This window comes from Stegodyphus dumicola, chromosome X2, assembly GCF_044657685.1.
Source record: "Stegodyphus dumicola isolate Sdum_Otavi_A_Nest chromosome X2, ASM4465768v1".
Taxonomy (NCBI): Eukaryota; Metazoa; Arthropoda; class Arachnida; order Araneae; family Eresidae; genus Stegodyphus; species Stegodyphus dumicola.
The window spans coordinates 32,889,307-32,908,504 of NC_140781.1; the positions used below are offsets into that span (position 1 = coordinate 32,889,307).

Here is a 19,198-nt window from a genome sequence, read left to right on the forward strand (position 1 = left end):
AATTGGTTTCTGAAATTTTCTGCTCTATTTTTCCAGGCCCTCTAGTCTAGTCCATTGTACCTCTAGTTTATTTTGACGATTCGTAGATAAAGAACTAAATCCCCTCTTGCAAATTCTCCTTTCACTGTGTTCCGATCGTACCATGTTGGCATTTCTTCATTCGATTAATATATTCGAAAACATCACTGACAACATTATTACTTTCTTCAGTCGATTCTAGCCAATGGTCATAAAGTAAAGTTACTGGCGTTCGTAGGTTTTTGCCATGAACTAGTTCTGCTGCTGTAAAACCAGTGCTTTCGTGTGTGACTGTTCTGAGAAAAAAAAACTGATGGTAGATAGTTCTCCCAATCAGATATCGCTCCTACACTTACGACTCTTAACACCCTTTATAGCTTTCCATGGAATCGTTCAAGAGGATTGCTCTGTGGATGATATACAGAGCTTCTTACATGTTTAATGCCGAAACGCTCTAAAAATTCCACTGTCAAAGCATTGACAAAAGAGGACCCTTGATCTATTTGAATCACTTTTGGGAAACTCATACGACTGAAAATCTCTAAGAAAGCATCAATCACAGACGGCGAAGAAATGCTGTCACCGCAACAGCATCTGGATATTTAGACGATATCCACAGAGCTGTAATAATATAATTTTTTCCAGTCCTTGAAATAGGTAACGGACCAACAGCATCGACATTTATTTTAGGGAATATTTCGGAAATGACTGGTACTAACGTTTTCTTTTTCTCGTTTCCCTTTCCAGCTTCGCTGACAAGCATCACAGGATTTTACAAAATCTTCGATTTCTTTGTAATCTCTCGTCCAATAAAAATGTCTAAAAAGTCTTTGGTCTTTTTGACACCCAAATTACCAGAAGTTCCTTCGTGGCACATCTTTATAATTGACGGCTTGAGGTTTTCATGTATAACTACAAACTGCCCTTCAAAGCTCATTTTATCTGTCTTTTTTTTAACTAAAACCTCTTTTCTTGTCAGACTATAGTTCTCATTTTTGCATGTACTTTCTTTAACTTCTTGGGTGATTTCAGACAGTTCCTGAGCAGAAAGCTGAAGTTCTGCAACTTCTTTTGAGTCAATGTTTTTAAGTTCATGAGCGCTTTATCTTCCGTATTTAATTCCAATAATTTTACTTCTTCTTCAAAGACATCTCTGGATGCTTTATTTTCTTCCTTCATCAGTTCCAAGATCTTCTCTTCAGCTATTTTTCTTTTCCTTTGAGCTCTAGTAAAGACGGTATTAACCTAGTGAGGACGACTATCAGGTTTCTTTCTTTGTTTATTCAACAGTGCAAAAGTTCGATTGTCTAATAAATGCCTTCCTTTGTCGAGTTCATTTCTAATAGTGGCAGCCTTAGTTATTACTTGCCCAAGATCGAAATTTAGCTCGATCTCAGCCAATGGTAAACAGGTTGGATTCAAATCTAATAGCTGTTGCACCCACACATTTTCACCTGTCAGCATTTCCGGCGTGATGTATCTGCGACAAACTATATTAATACTAGCACCCGAATCCCTTAATATAGGAATTTTATGACCATTTACGTAACCCATACTAGCATAAGGTAATAGAAATTAATCGTCTGGTTTTTCATTAATTCTGTTAAGATTAGCAAGAGATTCAGTACTATTTTTAAGTTTTGGACATTGGGGTCTTAAATGTTGATAGAATCCACACTGATAACATTGTCTAGGTCTTCCGTGTTTCATATTTATCATCTGGACGTGGACTTTTAGGTCTATGGAACCAGCTTTGCAATTAAATCCTGACGACAATTTTTTTTCGGTTTTATTTCTATTATCTGAGCTCACTTTACTTTAAGTTAGTGCATTGTATCTTTCTTTTCGCCGATCCACTACAGGCCTTTTTTTTTTAAAGTTTCCGCGAACGTTTTCATAGGCATCACGTTTTTCAGCTAATTTTTTTAGATGAAATCATCTCTACCCACTCATCAAGAAAATGATCTCGAATTTCAGGAGGAACTCGACGTTTAAGTTGGTCAATCACCACCAAATCTAGAAACTGATCAAAAGTCTCAACTTCTAGACCAGTTACCCATTCTTTGCAAAAATTTTCTATTTCATATTTGAAATCCACCCATGTGGATTCGGTACTCTTTTGATGTTTCATAAATTTCTGCCTAAACATTTGCGGGCTTAGCGTTAAACCGTCTTAACAATAAATTCTTCACGTGTTCATAGTTTAGATTTATCAGAGGGTTCTCTAGCTATTAACAGTGTTACTTCGTAAGGAAGTAGTCCTAGTAAATGAGATACAAATTCTTCTTTATTAATTTGAGCCCATTCTGCTTGCCTTTCAAACAGCAGCAAATAGAGACTGATATCTCTTTTCTTGTTATCAAATTTTGCATAAGATGACGCAGCTCCGTCTTTGGCCGGACCTGTCCGGTAGTTTGAGACTTTGTCACTGCTTTAAGTCTGAATCTCTCTAATTCATACTGTTCTTTCCTTCTCCGCTCTTCTGCTTTTTTCCTATCTCCTACGTTCTTCTCTTTTCTCTCTCTCTTTCTGCTTTTCTCTTTCCTCCCTCTCTTTCCGTTCTTCTCTTTCCTCCCTCTCCTTTCGTTCTTCTCTTTCCTCCCTATCTTTTCGTTCTTGTATTATTGTGTCTAAGAGTCCTTTGACGAATGCTTCATCATAATATCTGCTTTCAACAATTTTCTGTTTTAAATCGACTACTTTCAAATCTGCAGTCACATGAAGTCCCAGTTCAGCCGCGAGATTTTTCAAATCTTCCTTACGAGCTTTTCCTAAGTAAGACATTATTTCTATGTTTAAAATTAACGAACACTGTGTTCTTTATACTTCCTCAAAACAGCTCATATCATTTACTTCAATTAATTAATGCAGTCAGGATTCATGGAATTAAATACACTCTGTTAAATACGCAAACCTCAAAAATGAAATATTTAAATTATATGAAACTCATACTCCCTACCATATTAATTGTGACTAAAATAAAAATAACATCATAGAGCAATATATATGTCTACTGTTGGACAACTAAAATGAATATTAAACATAATATCCAATACGGTAATAAAATAAGACAATTCAATATTAACAGGAAGTAATAACCTGGTATCATTAATATTATGTTCAGTGATGAACTAATAGCATAAGGAAATTCAATATTAACAGGAAGCAATAATCTGGTATCCCTAATATTACGTTCAGTGATGAACTAATAAAAATACGCACGATTATTCGATCTCGGCCGGTGCCTCAAATAATTAAGACTGTGATATTTCTTACGCAATTTGAAGCAAACTCCATAGATGTAATACAGTAATAACTTTTATTTAACACCCAAAATGGCGACATACAAACAAGAAGAGAAAACGTATATTGACATTTAAAAATAAAACAAATACATTCTTCGTGCGAGAGCCACACGTGGCTCTCGAGCCTGCGTTTCAAACATTGCCCTTAACATATACTTAATGATCATCTATTTAAATTATTTGTTTTAAATTACAAGATTTCAATAACAATATTTAAAGCTGTAACAGGGTTTATGGTCTCTGAATATTTTATTTTAAACGTTCTTCCTTCCAGTAAAAATTTGAAGTGTTTGATGGAGAGATAAATTCCTAGTAACTCTCTATTGTAAGTTCTGTAATGCTTTTGTACTTCGTTTAGTTTTTTTGGAATAAAATGCAATAGGTTTCCATCCGTTATCTTTACATTGTTGAAGTACCGCTCCAATCGACGAGTCTGAAGCATCTGTATATAATGACAGAGGTAGTTCTGTTCATGATTCGGAAATGATAAGAGTGTTGTATTGACTAAATCATCTTTGCATCGCTGAAAATTGTTCCTTACCTTCATCTGGCCACTGAATTTTTCCTTTATCTTTTTTCCGGGCTCATTTAAGGTAATCGTGTAGGAGAGATTGTTTTTTTTTTATGTATTTTTTAAATATCGCCGATAAAAATTATTAAGGCCTAAGAATGTTCTCAGTTCGTGAATTGACAATAGTTTGGACTTTGTCAGGTAAAGGTCGTGATCCTTGAGGAGTAATTAAATAACCCAAGAATTCTATTTCTTGTGTGCCAGAAATGGATTTGGAAACGTTAATGAGGAGTCCATAGGCATTTAATCTTTCAAATACTAGCTTTAAATGGATTCTGTATTGTTCTTCACTAGCAGATGCTATCAGAATGTCATCTATGTATGGAAAAGCGATATTCAGGCCAGAAAGAACTGTATTTATAAATCTTTGAAACGTTGCTGGTGCATTCCTGAAACCTAAACTCACGACATTAAATTAGTACAATCCAAAAGGAGTAATAATAACAGTTTTACGTCTGGTCTTCTTCGGCAATGGGCACTTGATAGTAGGCTTTTAATAAATCTACTTTGGAATAAATATTCATACATTTTAAAAAATGATGGAAGTCCTCTATCCTAGGAATAAGATATCTATCAGGAACTGTTCTATCTCTACATGGGCGAATAGTACCATTTTTTTAAGCACCACATGAAGAGGACTTGCCCATTGAGAATTTGAGGGTCTTATTATGTTATTGTCCAACATGAATTGGAACTCTTGCTTAACTACTGCAAGCTTTCGAGGATCCAACTGTCTTGCTATAGAATGCACAGGTTGACCATGTGTTATAATATGATGTTGAACAATATGTTTTAAACCTGACAAGAATAAATTTGATTTGCATAAGTTTATTTATTGTTTTAGAAGAGTATTAAATTTTGTTTAATGGTTTACTGTAACGATATCAATATTTTCACTGATGGAAGCAACTTCACCAGTTACCTTTAGTTGAGTTCTCCATCAATCAGTTTCTTGCCATGTAAACCAATTATTAATTAAAATTTGTTAAGGAAATAAGCTAATAAAATTCCTTTATTAATTTTGGCCTCTATAAATGGAAACTGGAAATTTTGAAATTATCAAGGCTATGAAACACATTTTCGAAACTATGAAAAGCAGCATTAATTCTTGATTAATTTTTTTAATTTAGATAAATTATAGTGGATTATTTATTAACGAAATCTACTAATCATCCACTTGTGATTTCTTTAAAACTGTCATGAAAATACTGAATGAATTTGCAAATATTTGTCTAAGGTATTAGACAAATGTTTTAAAACATATAAGTTTTCTATTTTAAATTATCCTAATCTAAAAAGATTTTAAAATCATTAAATACTTTTTCTATTAATTACAAATTGTAGTTTTATTATTTTTCTTCCACCATTTGTGTTTCAGACACTGCACAGTTTGTGCCTCTCAAAATTACTATCATTTGTATTTCTTTGGCAGGTCATTATTTAATTATAAATATGAATGTTTGAATTTAGCATAATCAATGAAAAAAGAAGGCTTTTCTTTATACGTTGTTTATCAACATGTTTTCATATGCAAAACAAATTACTGTGTATGTTTTCGCGTTCTATTCAAAGTGTGCAAATAAAGGTCATCGATTTTAAGCACGTTATTTATTTAAGAAAGGGAATGTAATAATCTTCCATTATCCTTGTAATATTTCTAACTGCTTTGTCTATGCTTAACTTAGTAGAAACCTTGTTGAACTAACTATGTAGCGACTTACCGTTGATTCCAAGTGTGTAAATGAACAAGTCCAGAAAAGGGTTAAACTCACCCTTTATTATCTCAAACTAAGAACACAGATGGTTCTTATTTTGAGATAATAAAGGGGACCATCTGTGTGAGTTAAAGCCCAAATGATGCTTTATTGTAATCCAAATGATGCTTACAGTAAAGCATCATTTGGGCTTTAACTCAAGAAAAGAAAATAAGAAACTAATCTAATGCTAAACTAAGCGGAATTTAGCCGAAGCCTTTCAAAATTATCTAATGTTGCTGGCCCTTAATTAAATTAACTGGCACATATCAGCAGCAGCGCAGGATTTACGTATAAGCTACATAAGCTATAGCTTAGGCCTCCCCCCAAATTAAAATATTGTATAAATATAGTGTAACAGACTTATAAAGGGCCCCATATCTCAAATAGCTTAGGGGCTTATCAAGTCTAAATCCGGCTCTGATCAGCAGGCACGTACAATACAGCCGAGCGTAGTCAGCTTTAAACAACGAAGTAGCCTGACGGTAAACACGCGTCACCTAAGGGCTTCTAAGCTCTTCTGCTGAAGTACGCGGAACCTTCCTTCAAACACTCTTTCTACCTCATTTACATGCAATGCGATACTAAAAATTTATTCTGGTAGGGAATACTCGCAGTAGTTGGGAAACGAGAATAGACAGTAAAGTATGTTTAAAAATTAAAATAACTGTTAGAAACTTTAAAAAAAAAAAAAAAAAAAAAAACCCTCTACATCCTAAACAGTATAAACTAAAGGTAACTACATATACTTAGATGTAATATAAAACAGTGGCTTTCAGAAACATTAGCATTAGTGCTAAATGTTTTAATGTATAATTATTGCATTTTCGAAAGACTAATATCAATCAAATATGAAATATATTTTCAAAGCTGTCAAAATTAACATTTAGTTCTTTAGCCACTTTTCGATTTTATTAATAATAATCGATCCTTCTGTAAAACATTTTTTCGACTCTTTCAGTTGTGATTTCTTTAATCTTTAATAATGGCATGGAAACGCTGAATATATTTCCCAATATCTGGTTAAACAATTATACAAGATATTAACCAGGAAAAGTATTTACTTAAAGTAATCGTAAACTAAGTACATGTTTTAAAAAAGCAAAGAATACTTTTTTATAAATTGGAAATAGCAGTTTTATTATTTTCGCTTTGGTATTTACAATTCCAAACATTGCATAATTTGTGCCTTAAAATTCAAGCAAAATGTAAATAAATTTTATCGTATGCTATTCAGGTTTATATGGACTATATTTAATTACTATTTATTAATTAGCTTAGGTAGTTATATAAGATAATAAAAGATGAGGGGCTGAAGATTTCTTTCTCAACATAAAATAATTGCTTTGTTTTTCAGATGAAAATCATTTGTTATTGAAAGTAAATGATTAATGTATCAAAAAGGAATATTCGTTGGATAATTTAGATAATCTTGTGTCCTGTAAAGTATACTTATGAATAAATTAAGTACTTGAACATAGGTAAAATATTGATTATTATCATTCTTAACTTAAGAATCCTTTCCCAAATTTTCATTAATAAAATGATTGTCAATCTGCTTAAACTAATGTAGAAAGCCTGAAAGGTGAAATAATTTATAAAACTTTAAATAATTAATATTTTTTAACTTCAACCCTAAATTAAAAAGAAGTGTAAGGAAAATATCCTTGTAATGTAAAGATTTTCTGGAAATCGGAAAAAGTATGGCTAGTTTTTTTTTACGAATCCATACCGCAATCACAGCTCTCTTTAACAAAAGAAGATTTAAATTTTTATTTTAATTATTTCAAACTACATTCCTTTTAAGTATACATTAAACATTACTTTTAAGTATTTCAAACTGCATTTACTTGAAAAAGTTTTCAAAATTTCTTCTTTACACATTTGAAAAAAATCTACATTTTTGTTTGTTAGTTAAGTTTCATTATTTTCTATTTATATAAATATATATGTAGAAATATATAACTCTTTCATATTGTGCAGTAGACATAATTTCAAAATATTACTAATATTAAGAAAGAGGAAATTTCTTACAAGCACCAGATATTTAGATACAGATTATGCCAGTCATTCCCATGGCAATATTTGAGAAATGACATTAAGTAGATTGTAGAAAAAAAAAAAAAAAAAAAAAAAAAAAAAAAAAACAGTCTGCGGTCGTTGTATTTCCACAATACTGATCTCAGAAACTAATTGTTAAACTTCGTGTCTATTTAAAAGCGGCAAAATATAAGAAACTGCATGAGTAAGCATTTATATGAAATTTTACATATATATTTTTATACATAATATTTAATTCCAGATTATTTTAACTGTTATTTTCTGAATTTATTTTCCTTTCTCTAGCTCTCTCTTTTTTTTCGGGAGAGGAGGGGAGAAGATCAGGGTTTAAATTATCAGAAAACTAACAAATTGGATTCGGTATTGCGCTAACGAATTCCGATTGCTAATAAAAATGCTAAAAAACTAATGAAGAATAAAGTGTCTTGGAAGGTTTTATTTTTCCCTGAAGGGAAGCTAACTCAAGCATTAAAAAGCAGCCACTAACTTTCACTACGACACAAATTCTCGGTATTTGTTTGGAAGCGAAAGAGACAATAGTATTATTGCATGACTTCTTCGTAAGTAATGTGTAAGAACGAAACTGATAAATCCTTATCGCAAGAAGATACGAGATAACGAAAATGGTCGCAAAGGTACATTTTTAATTTTTACAATTTATATCGAGAACTGCCTTTGAACATGGACTAGAAACTGTGACTCAATTTCATGTACTCTTCCGTAATTTAAAAGTCTAGTGTAACCTTTTCCATGAGTATAAAAATTTTATTTGAAATCCTTGGCTGAAGGGCAAGTGCTCATACACCTAGTTCGATACATAATTACCATGTCGACTAATGCAGTAAGTATTATTTAATATTAAGATATTTCTAAAACGTAGTATTTAATACATGTTATTGTATTATGTTAAAATATTTTTAGAATTACATTTGTTTGTAAGATGAAATTAATCATTTCAATTTATGACAGTAAACGTCTTATAAATATATTTTTATAACACGGAACAAGGGCAAGAAAACGCTTACGTTCTTTCATTTCTCTAGTTATTTAACACCCAATTAATTAAATTTTAAAAATACTGTCACAGAATCAAATTTTATTTCATTCATTCATATCTATTCTTCTTCTACAGGCATTCAAAGAGCTTTAATTTTCTGTAGAATTTTAGTTGAAATATATTCGTTAAACTGTTTCATTCTCTGTAGGTCAGCTACGTTGTTCAAAATCAGAATGTTCTGCAAAATGAGATTTTAATTATATTCATCAAAGAATACCAAACATATATTCTGATGATTGAAATGAAGCTCGTCTAAAAATTCTTGAGCTGATGTTAAGTATTTTCTTTACTAAAGCAACCGAACTTAAAATAATGTATATTGTAATAGTGAAAAAGCTTTCTTAGAGCAGAACATTCAATATATTCAGTTCAATAGTTACAGAGTTGAACATTTACGAAACATATAATGATGAAAAATAGGATTTTATCTCTCATTTATTTATTACGACCCAAGTTGGTGATCAATTTTTTTTTTAGTTTTCTTTCCTTATTAGTTTTGAATTATTAAACTAAAATGAAAAGAAATAAAATATCTATCAATATCATGCTAGCTTTTAAGTCTGATGTTTTATGTACATGATTGTATTTCATCGTTGTTGATATTAAGGAGAGTAAACCAGTGATGTTATACCTATGTTGAAATTATAATATTTTTAAAGTATTTTATTCTTTCAATCTAATGCAAACTGCAAAATCGACCTGAAATTGCCATTCCTTTAAATTTAGTGCAGATTGAACTGGCATGGCTCACTGCATTAGAATGCCAATTTCAAGTCGATTTTTGAGTTCATCCTTCTTGTCCAAAACAGCTGTTTCTCTCTCGAGTTTATATATATTCAATACAGATACTTCCCTATTATTTTTATTTTTTGATTATCCTACCAATTCGGTATAGATACATCCTTTTAGAGTTAAAAATATTCTAGAGAGAAGTAGCTATATTCTTGGCTTAAAAATTCGGGAAAAGATGTTATATTAGTGTAGCGTTTCAGTATTTCTTTAGGTTAAGCAATAGTCCAAGATGCAAGATGGATAAGATTGATAAAAATCTAAAATATTATTTTTACTTAAATTTTGATTCCCTCACTTTTAGAGGATTTTGCTGAGAAATGAAAATTTGTCCTTTTCTTTGCAAAAAGTTTAAATAGTGGGGTTTAAAAGCTTTCACTGTAGGAATCAGTAGTAGCAAAACTACAAAAGTATGACCTTAACAGTAGCTTAAGACAAAAGTAGCAGCTATCTAGCCAATAGTTTATACTTCTTTTGACTACAGTGTATATAAATATTTTACATTTTGCTTGCTAATCCATATAAGACGGCGGCAAATTAATTTGAGGAACAAGATCTTAAATTGCTACATCTATCTATAGATTTCAATACATGTATCCAAGGAGAAAATGAAACAAAAGTGCTAAAAGTTTGTACTTCCTTTGTAAATTTTAAAATGTCATAAAATAGTAATTAAAAACAGCATCAAGAGGGAAGGATTTTAAAAGCATCAAAACTAATACCATACTTTTGTAGCATCAGATTTTTAATGAGTTTACGGACTATTAATATTATGTATTAACGCAGCCGTATAGAACTGAATTAAATGCAGAGTAAAACCCTGTTAAGAATTTTTTTTAAGATCCAAAGGGCTATGAACTTCTTAAGATGGAAGATGTAATATGACAGAAAGCTTATTAAAAGCAACAACTTAAAAACTATCATCATCATCAAAAAGAGGCCATTTACAGATTTTTAAAATGATCAATAATAGATTTATTAAGTAAGTTTCTATTTTGATAGAATTCCAGTATTGTATTAGAAGTCTTACTAAATATTGTGACAGAAGTCAAACTACTAGTGTAAGCGACTTTACTACCGATCGACCGCTCGTGAACCCCTTCTTATGCGAGAAAACGTAGCAAGTGGGAATTAAATATTCCAGAAAAAATATCCATACGTACTGATTTTTCTAAATTTAATTCAATTTTTGTTATATGTACGACCTATATCATACTTCTGTCTTCTTAGCCATGTGACTAGATTGATCATAATGGAGTCAAAACAGGAGGCGGAATAAGATGCATTATTGGGACCACCCACTGTGCAAAGCAAAACACATTTAAAATAATACAGAATACAAAGCTTGAAAACATGTAAAAATATTTGTTGAACTAATAAGTAATTGAAAGAAATCATCAAATGCAGAATATCGTTTTTCAAACAGAAACAATTTGAGACAAATAGATCAAGCAAATGATCTCGATGAAGAATTTGCCATAAGCAAAATTTTTAGTTACTTATTTTTTCTATCTAGAATTTTCTTGCATTTAACATTTAAACTTGTTTTAATTTAGGCCAGTGATATTTAATTTTTATATAGTACAGACTATTCAATGAGATGAAAAAAATATTCGCATTTTGAATATGTTATTTATAAATTGTTTGAAAATAGTATCATAACAGTAAGGTAACATGCGAATAATTGGCCACTTAAACAGTACAAATTATTTTAAAACACTGTATGCATTACTTTTTTAATTTAAAAATCAAAAGTGGTAAAAATTAAAGCCACATGTTATAAAAATTGACAATCAAAGTAAGTATATGCATTTATTTATGCAGCCTGCATAGCCTTTAAAATTTTGTATTCGCTAATTATAAAATACTATATTTTATAATTAGCGAATACAAATTTTATTAATTAAATATTTTGCAGCATATTATGTATAATTAAATATTTTGCAGCAGCACGTAAATAATGTAATATGACTAATTCTTTAGTAATGAATCTGATCGAAGACGGTAATAAACGTTTAAGTGAAAATAACACGCCGAATAATGATTATTGGAGGAATCAAAGCGATAAGAATCAGAGTAATATTTATCAATGTGAGGTTATATTAAGCTGACTCTTGTTGTTTTAACTGCTCTAACAACCGTAATGACTACTTTGATGAATTACCAAATGGTTCTCTTGATAATGAAATCTTGCTTCTTTAGAGACACAAATTTTTATGCTTTTACCCACCTTAAGACCAATGCAAATTCAGCTATCACCAACTTGTTTGTAAGGTTTATTCTAAGCTTTTAACAGTTATCTATAGTTTAAGCTACTTTCCTGTCCTTCCTAATTTTCAGCTTACAATTTCCTACCAGAATGTGTTTTTAGAATCGCGTTTAATGCAAATGAGTAAGAGTGGTATTTAAGTCGAAGTTCCACTGACTGAGAGTGCGAGCCTCAGAGTTTCTGACTAGCGCGGGTTCGCCTTTTGGTTACGTCTCTCTCTAAACTGTTACTACGCTCAGTCGTATTTCAGGCCCTTGATAGCTTCGTTAGTTTATTCTATATTTAGGGACCAACTACTTAGAATTTTAATGGCTTCGGCTATGTCTTTTTAGTTAAGCATTAGTTAGGTCTTAGTTCTTATTAGTTTGAGTTCAAGCCCTAGTGGAGGCTTTGCTGTACGCCCTGAGAAAGGTGCCGACTGTTTAACTCTTATTTTGATAAATAAATGGTAATTAACCCTTCTTGAGCTTACGTCTCTGTTTCTGAACTAAAGAGATTATTCGCTTAGCTGTTCACGAGGTTCCTACACATTTAGCTATTAGATAAAAGGGTGGAACCCCACATGTTTAATATTATCATTTTATTACGGACAAAGAATTATAAAATGTTCTGAATTAGATAATTTCGAGTTACATATTAATAATAAGGAAAAAATTATACACATTGAGACTGCATTAAAAATGAGTCATAGAACTTAAAATGATGTATATTGCTCGAAACACAGTCCTTTTAGATTTTACAAGCTGTGATACGATCAGGTAACAAAGAGAAGATTTCGAAGAAATCTGTTTCTGCTAGGACCCTAAGAACGGGTATTACAAATTTTTGGATTTTTTCGACATCATAAAAATTTTTCCCTGGAGAGAATAAGTCCCAAGAGTTGGTCAATCAGCAAGTAGTTGACAGTTAATTTTAGTCCGGAAATTGCTTTACACGCGTTCAGACAATACCCTCGACCACTTGAGTCTTGTTTGAATTCAACAATAAAAATAAAAATTGTCATGCTAAGAATATGAACTTCACTTTTCGACAAATTGGTGAAAAACTCAGTATTAATATTCGTCTGCTCATTTTGAAGCTTTAAAAATAGCCTACTCAGCTGGGGAAAAAATACTTATCAAAATGCTGACTAGATCTGACCCGTCTGATATACAGTCTTTGTAATGATTCACCATTACTTAATTGCTTAAAATATTAAATAATATATGTGGGCACCAAATTTAACACTGGAAACACTGATGTAAAGGAAGCTAGGAAACAATATACAGTGGACGGTCGTTAATTTGAATTCGACAAATCCAAAGCCCCCACCCTCCAAAAAAACTTGTAGCGGAATTAATATTAAAAATATCTCCCTAATTCGAACTAAATTTTTATCACTTCTGTTAACTCGAACTAAAAATTTCATAAAAAAAATTTGTTTCCTCGTTTAACGGAGAAAATACACGCTGTATTTTTTTTATTTCGGGTGTCAAAGTCATCTGTATTTCTTTTCTGTGTAAAGAGGCACATGCTTCATTCCTATTGCATTTAGGCTAAATGTTAGTAGCTGGTTATTGTCCTACTTTCCACCTCTTATCGGTGCTTAACGGATAAAGCTCCTTGGCCTATACTGTTTTCTTGGATTTATTCTGAATCTTTTATGAATCTGTTGGGGGTAAGAAGAGAATCATTTATTTATATAGTTATCAATTTTCTTGGAATTTCAGAAAAAAAAAAAAAAACAGTTTTTACTACAGTTTCTAGAGAGCTGCGGCAGTTATGCTTGCAGTGCAGACAATTTAATTGTGTTCTAGTTTTTCTTCCTCAGTGTGTGTTGTGAACTTATAAAAATTCAAGATGTCAAGTGGAAAGTATAAAACTCTTAACTTTGGAGACAAAGGTAGAAATTTTAAAGAAAATAGAGAATGGCGAATGTAAAAGGAAGTTAGCAGCGAACAATGGAATTATAAAAAATACCTTGTAAGATTCCAACCTTTGAGTTACTGCTAACTGTGTGGAACTTAAGAACTGGTAAGCGAATAAGCGCTTAGTTCAGAGAGATAGAAACGTAAACGTACGAAGGGTTAATTACCCTTTATTATTCAAAATAAATTTAACAGTCGACTCCTTCTTGGAGTTTACAACAAAGCCTCCTCTTGGGCTTGAACTCAGGAATGCTAAGAAATAAAACTTAACTAAAAATATATAGCCGATGCTATCAAGATTCTAACATAGTTGACGCCTTAACGCTAACTAACGGCGAAGCTATCAAGTACGGCCGAGCGTAATAATAGCTTAAGAGGGAGAGTAGCCTAAAATACGAACGAGTACTAAGAGGGAGAGTAGCCTAAAATGCGAACGCGTGCTCCTCAGAATCTCTGGCTGTCTAACGAAGTCAGTAGAACTTCAACTTTAAATGCTTGTTCTTCCTTCATTTGCATTTAACCGCGCTTCTGAAAACACGTTCTGGTAGGAAAATGTAAGCTGAAATAAAGAAGTGACATGAAAATGGCTTAAACTAAACATTAGCTGTTATAAACTTAGGATAAACCTTACAACCTTGTCAACTTATTTGAAAAACAAGGAATCAATTTTAGATTCATAGTGACGGATGGCTTTTTCGATTTAAGACAAGGCACAATATTTCTTATCAAATTAGTATATATGGCTAAAGCTCTGATGTAAAGGAAGACATATGCACTAATTATGATAGGAAATGGACAGTGTTTTTCTCTACTTACTTGCCGAAAGATATTTTTAAATTGCATTTTTTCATAAACTCTAGCCAAACAAGATATTACATTTTTAAAGGGGATGCTTGCGTAGGAGGTAAAAACAGTTAACAGAGGATTACAACTTTAGTTTGTGCTAAAATGGATGGGAGTGAAAGCTTAAATTATTAGTGATTGGAAAGTCCAAGAATCCACTGTGTTTTAAAGGAATTCGAACACTGCTAGTTGATTATGTATCAAATACAAAACATGGATGACACGAGACATCTTCAGTAACTGGTTAAAAGGATTAGATAGCAAAAACTGGGAAGCTACAATCAATGGATCAAGAAATCATCCAGAATCTTAAAACAAATATTGTAAGAGACTGTTACAACAAATCATTTTTAATTTAGATTGTAGTAAAAACTGCGACTTTACTCTGCTGACAGCTATAAATAAATCTATACGCCGCATGGGATGCATTTAAAGAAACCACAATTAGTAATTGCTTTCTTCGTGCTAAATTCATGCACGCCGAAGAGAACATTCATATAGAAAAATGTGACGATATTAATAGAACTTTTTCATAACGCAAAAAATTTAAATGTGACAACGTTACTTTTTCGGATTATGAAGACTTGGATGTTTATGGAAAACTGAGCAACAATGACACAATAAAAACTATCTGAGAAGATGAAAAAAAAGAGGCCTCATCGGACTTACTTTCTACTGCATATCTTCTGCTTCATTTTATGAAGTCTTTATTGCTTTTAATATGTTTAATTTTAGATAGTATAGTATATTTTCTGTTATACATACAGGAGATTTTCCTTCTTCAGAGATACACTTTCAGTTACAAGTTTCACAAGTTATATTTTTTGATAATTCCAACTCTTTTCTGAAAACCTTTGAGTTCAAATTAACGAGCGTCTACTGTATCATTACCTCTTTGATACATACCAGAAATCATCTGGTAAGTGACCTGATGTCGCAACCCACAGTGCTTCCAATTCCAACCTCAGGCATCTGCGCATGCCCAGAAACTTCGATGACTAACTTCTTTTTGATTTATTGCTATGTTGTTTTTCCGTTAAGTGTCTCTCGTATTGGATCTGAGTGCGTGTTAAAATGATTAATAAATGTGTGTGTAAACTTTTAGTAGCTTTTTGGATTTAGAAGACAGCCTTCCCAGCGTCAACATCTATTTACGAGTAAAGAGACAAGGTAAGAAGATTTAAGATTATTCCATTTCTTTCAACTGTTTAATTAGAATTTAGATTGCTCGTGAAATCTTGGCGCCCGAACAGGGACGCTGGTTTTTAGTAAAAGGCCGCTTTTTAATAAAGAGAAATAGATAATAATGGATGCATTATTAAAAATGAGAACACCACTCAACAAATTTTACCAGAGTCGCTAATAGGCTAGCTGAAGCTCTAAAAGCTAAACCGATAGAAGAAATTGATGCAGCGTTTTCGCTATTAAGCGATAGGTTTACAAAATTAGAAGCTATTGATCGAGATATTTTAGATCTTTTATCAAAAGATCCGAACACGGATCAAAATATGTTTGATCAAGAATATAAAAGGATAAATTCTTATTCCGACTCATACATATCTTTGGAAACGAAAGTGGAACGATTTCGAAATGAACTGTGTAATAACGTATCTAGTAATGATTCTTCTGTTGAAGTGGTGAATAAAAGAAGTGTTAAATTACCTAAAATTGAGTTAACAGAAATATGATGGTTCAATTAAAGGGTGGCTTGGGTTTTGGAGTTTGTTTAAGAAAATTTATGATGACTCATGTTTATCGAATGAAGACAAGTTTATTTTTTTCTCATTCAAAGCACCACAGAGAAGTCGCGAGCTCGTGACCTTGTGGAAAGTTTCCACCTACGTCAGATAATTATCCGTTGGGGAGGGGGGGGTGATTGAATGTATGAAGTCGCGTTTTGGTAAAGACGAATTATTAATCGAAGTGTATGTGCGTGAATTGTTGACTTTAGTATTGAGCCATAATAAATGTAATTTAACGAAGGGATGTAAATAAAATTAATTTTAATGTGTTTTACATGCACATAGGCCGTTAGGCTTCGATCACCTTGTCCTTCGTAAAATAGTCTGTCTGCTGGCACTGCCTTATTTGACGACGGCCTGGCATCCTGTGCCATACCGTCATCAAATAAGAATCCTTATTCCGCTTCAGAGGAACGTAGAAAATTCGTTCCTCTGAAACGAATTTCCTACCATGACATCCATAGCAAAAATAACAGCATGAAAAGTGAACATTTTGCAGGTTCCTTCCCTTATATTTTTTTCAAGGTGCGCTGGAGAACTGCGCATTTCGCATCATTCGCATAACTCGGTGACATGAGTCTACTCTGAAATTTGCATTATTTTCGGGCCACTCCTTCTTGGTGTTGCATTTTTAATTTCGGGTAGTGTATTTTAGTAAGAAATAAATGTTTTTATGCCTTTAACTTCGAAGTCCTGATTTTAGCAATTGTCTGTGGTATTACAGGTGCTTGCATTTCAAAGTATCATCTAACCATTAATTAATACTTTAAAGCAGTTAATATGCCCTGTGTCTTAAAATGAGATGACCACAAAACTTCGAGAAGAAAGGCCTTGATAAGTTCGTTATTGCATATATAAAATAAATTATTGCAATGCAGGAATTGTAAGTAAAACAATTCATTCACTTACAAAAAATTCTTTACAAATGGCTTATTAATGAACTTTTTGGTAGGGTATTACTTTTTGACAATTAATACATTCATTTAATTAAAGCCTGAAACTGAATCACTTTGATGGCTTGAAACAGTTCGGCAACCGTATTCATATTGGAGTGGCAAAACGCTCTAAATGAAATGCGAGGGCAAGTATAATATTTCAATGATTTCATCGGTATCGTTTCTCCCACGTGAAGATCCCGGGCGACAATATTTTCGACCTCTGAGTGTACTTCGAAGCCAGAATGACAGTTTGTCGTCTCTTGATCTCCTGGGGTCCTGGACTGTGCATTCCTCTCTCCTTTCCTGTTCTTCAAAAGTAAATTATGAAGAGATGTAATTTTTGGAGAGATTAGCTTGTAGAGACATTAGGATTTTTTGGAAGGCAGAGAGATGGAAAATTAGCAACCGCCTTCGCCGGGAATCGAATCACGGACGTCTGAAATACCAACTGAGTGTGCTGACCACTACACCACGAAGGAGCGCTAGGAAGGCGGGAGAAATACCTTATATACTCCCGCTTTTAAAGAGCGACTGGGGTTTTTAGGGGATCCATTCGTCAAATCCTGGGTGAAGAGAATCATCATCCTATAAGGTATTTCTCCCACTTTCCTAGCGTACCTTCGTGGTGTAGTGGTTCTGCACGCTGGTTGGTATCCAGAGGTCCGTGGTTCGATTCCCAGCGAAGGCAGTTGCTAATTTTCCATCTTGCCTGCTTCCAAAAAAAAATCCTAATGTCTCTACAATTCATTGTAGAGACCTATGTCTCTATGTATCCTAATGTCTCTACAACACCCTTTTAATTCAGGCGCAACTGTAGAGACAGTAGGATTTTTTGGAAGCTAGAGAGATGAAAAATTAGCCTTCGCCGGGAATCGAACCATTGACGTCTGAAATACGGACTCAGTGTGCTGACCACTACACCACGAAGGCGTGATAAGAAGGCGGGGAAATACCTTATAAGCTTTTTAAGATAATACAGATAACTACTAGAAACATCTATAACTCCTTAACGAGATAATTTGCCGTTGGGTGATTCTTCAAAGAAAGTACCGCTGAAGACTGTAACAATGACTTGGTGGAATTGATGCAGCAGTCTTTTTCCTACTTCTCGTAGAATGTGCCTTGTTGAATTGAAAATATACCACATTTTTCACGAAAATACTGAGCCGAAATTTTGAAAGGTATCAATTATTCGTTAATTCCAATAAAGGATTGCAGAAATAATAATATTTTTATTTGAAGCCAAAGCGGTTTAGATTTGCTCGCAACGATGGCTGATAGATCTATTGTTTAGTCTGAGACAATTATTCAGTTGAAACATATATTTCGTTACTTCCTTTTTTCTGAGTATACATCGGATTCTTCATTGTTAATTCTTAAATTCTATTTAGAGTGCAAAATGTCAGAATTCATCAAGAACTATTAATTATCGAGAATATTAAAATATTACGATTCAGTGTCTGCCAGAGTTGAGCCTAACGTGTCAAAATTTATGTTCTTGATTAGTTTGTAAAGACCTTATTTTTTATTATAACCAATTCTTACTTTTATCTTTACTTTCCTTTCCCTTCTGATTTCAGTTTCCTGCCGAAATGAAAATTTTAAATGACGTAGTATGCAAATCTAAACGTGTTCCAGAAGCAGTGTTTAAGCTGCCTTTCAAGAGCTCGAAAGAAGAGTAGCGGAGTTAGTTTATGCTGTTTATGCTGTGTGCGTGAATTTTATGCTGTGTGCGTGAATTTAGCTCTCTAGTCGGTGTTAGACACCTTTCAGTTTATACTGATATTTCTAGGCTCGGCCTTGCTGTGTGCAGCCGATTTAGCGGTTAGATAACTAAAGAGCCACCCATTAGCCATTCAAATTTATTAGTGATTTGTTACATTTTTATTTTCTGTTAAATTTAGTTAGCCACAATTGGTGGCGAATTGTGAGCACCAAGTGTGT

The 19,198-nt window shown here is 32.7% G+C and overlaps 1 protein-coding gene across 6 annotated transcripts in view; it reads left to right on the forward strand.

Annotated features, from left to right (window-relative positions):
- Positions 1-8,320: 8,320 nt before the first annotated feature.
- Positions 8,321-19,198, forward strand: part of LOC118188205 (uncharacterized) — an 82,669-nt gene continuing 71,791 nt past the window's right edge. For 3 of the 6 annotated variants that reach the window (XR_015039196.1, XR_015039198.1, XR_015039197.1), the window contains exon 1: positions 8,321-8,550. Coding sequence is in view for 3 of the 6 variants with exons in the window: in XM_085809797.1 (XP_085665923.1) it covers positions 8,536-8,550 (15 nt within the window). In the remaining 3 variants the exon portion in view is untranslated. The remainder of the gene's footprint in view (positions 8,551-19,198) is intronic. The other 3 variants (XM_085809797.1, XM_085809798.1, XM_085809796.1) reach the window with 3 other exon arrangements.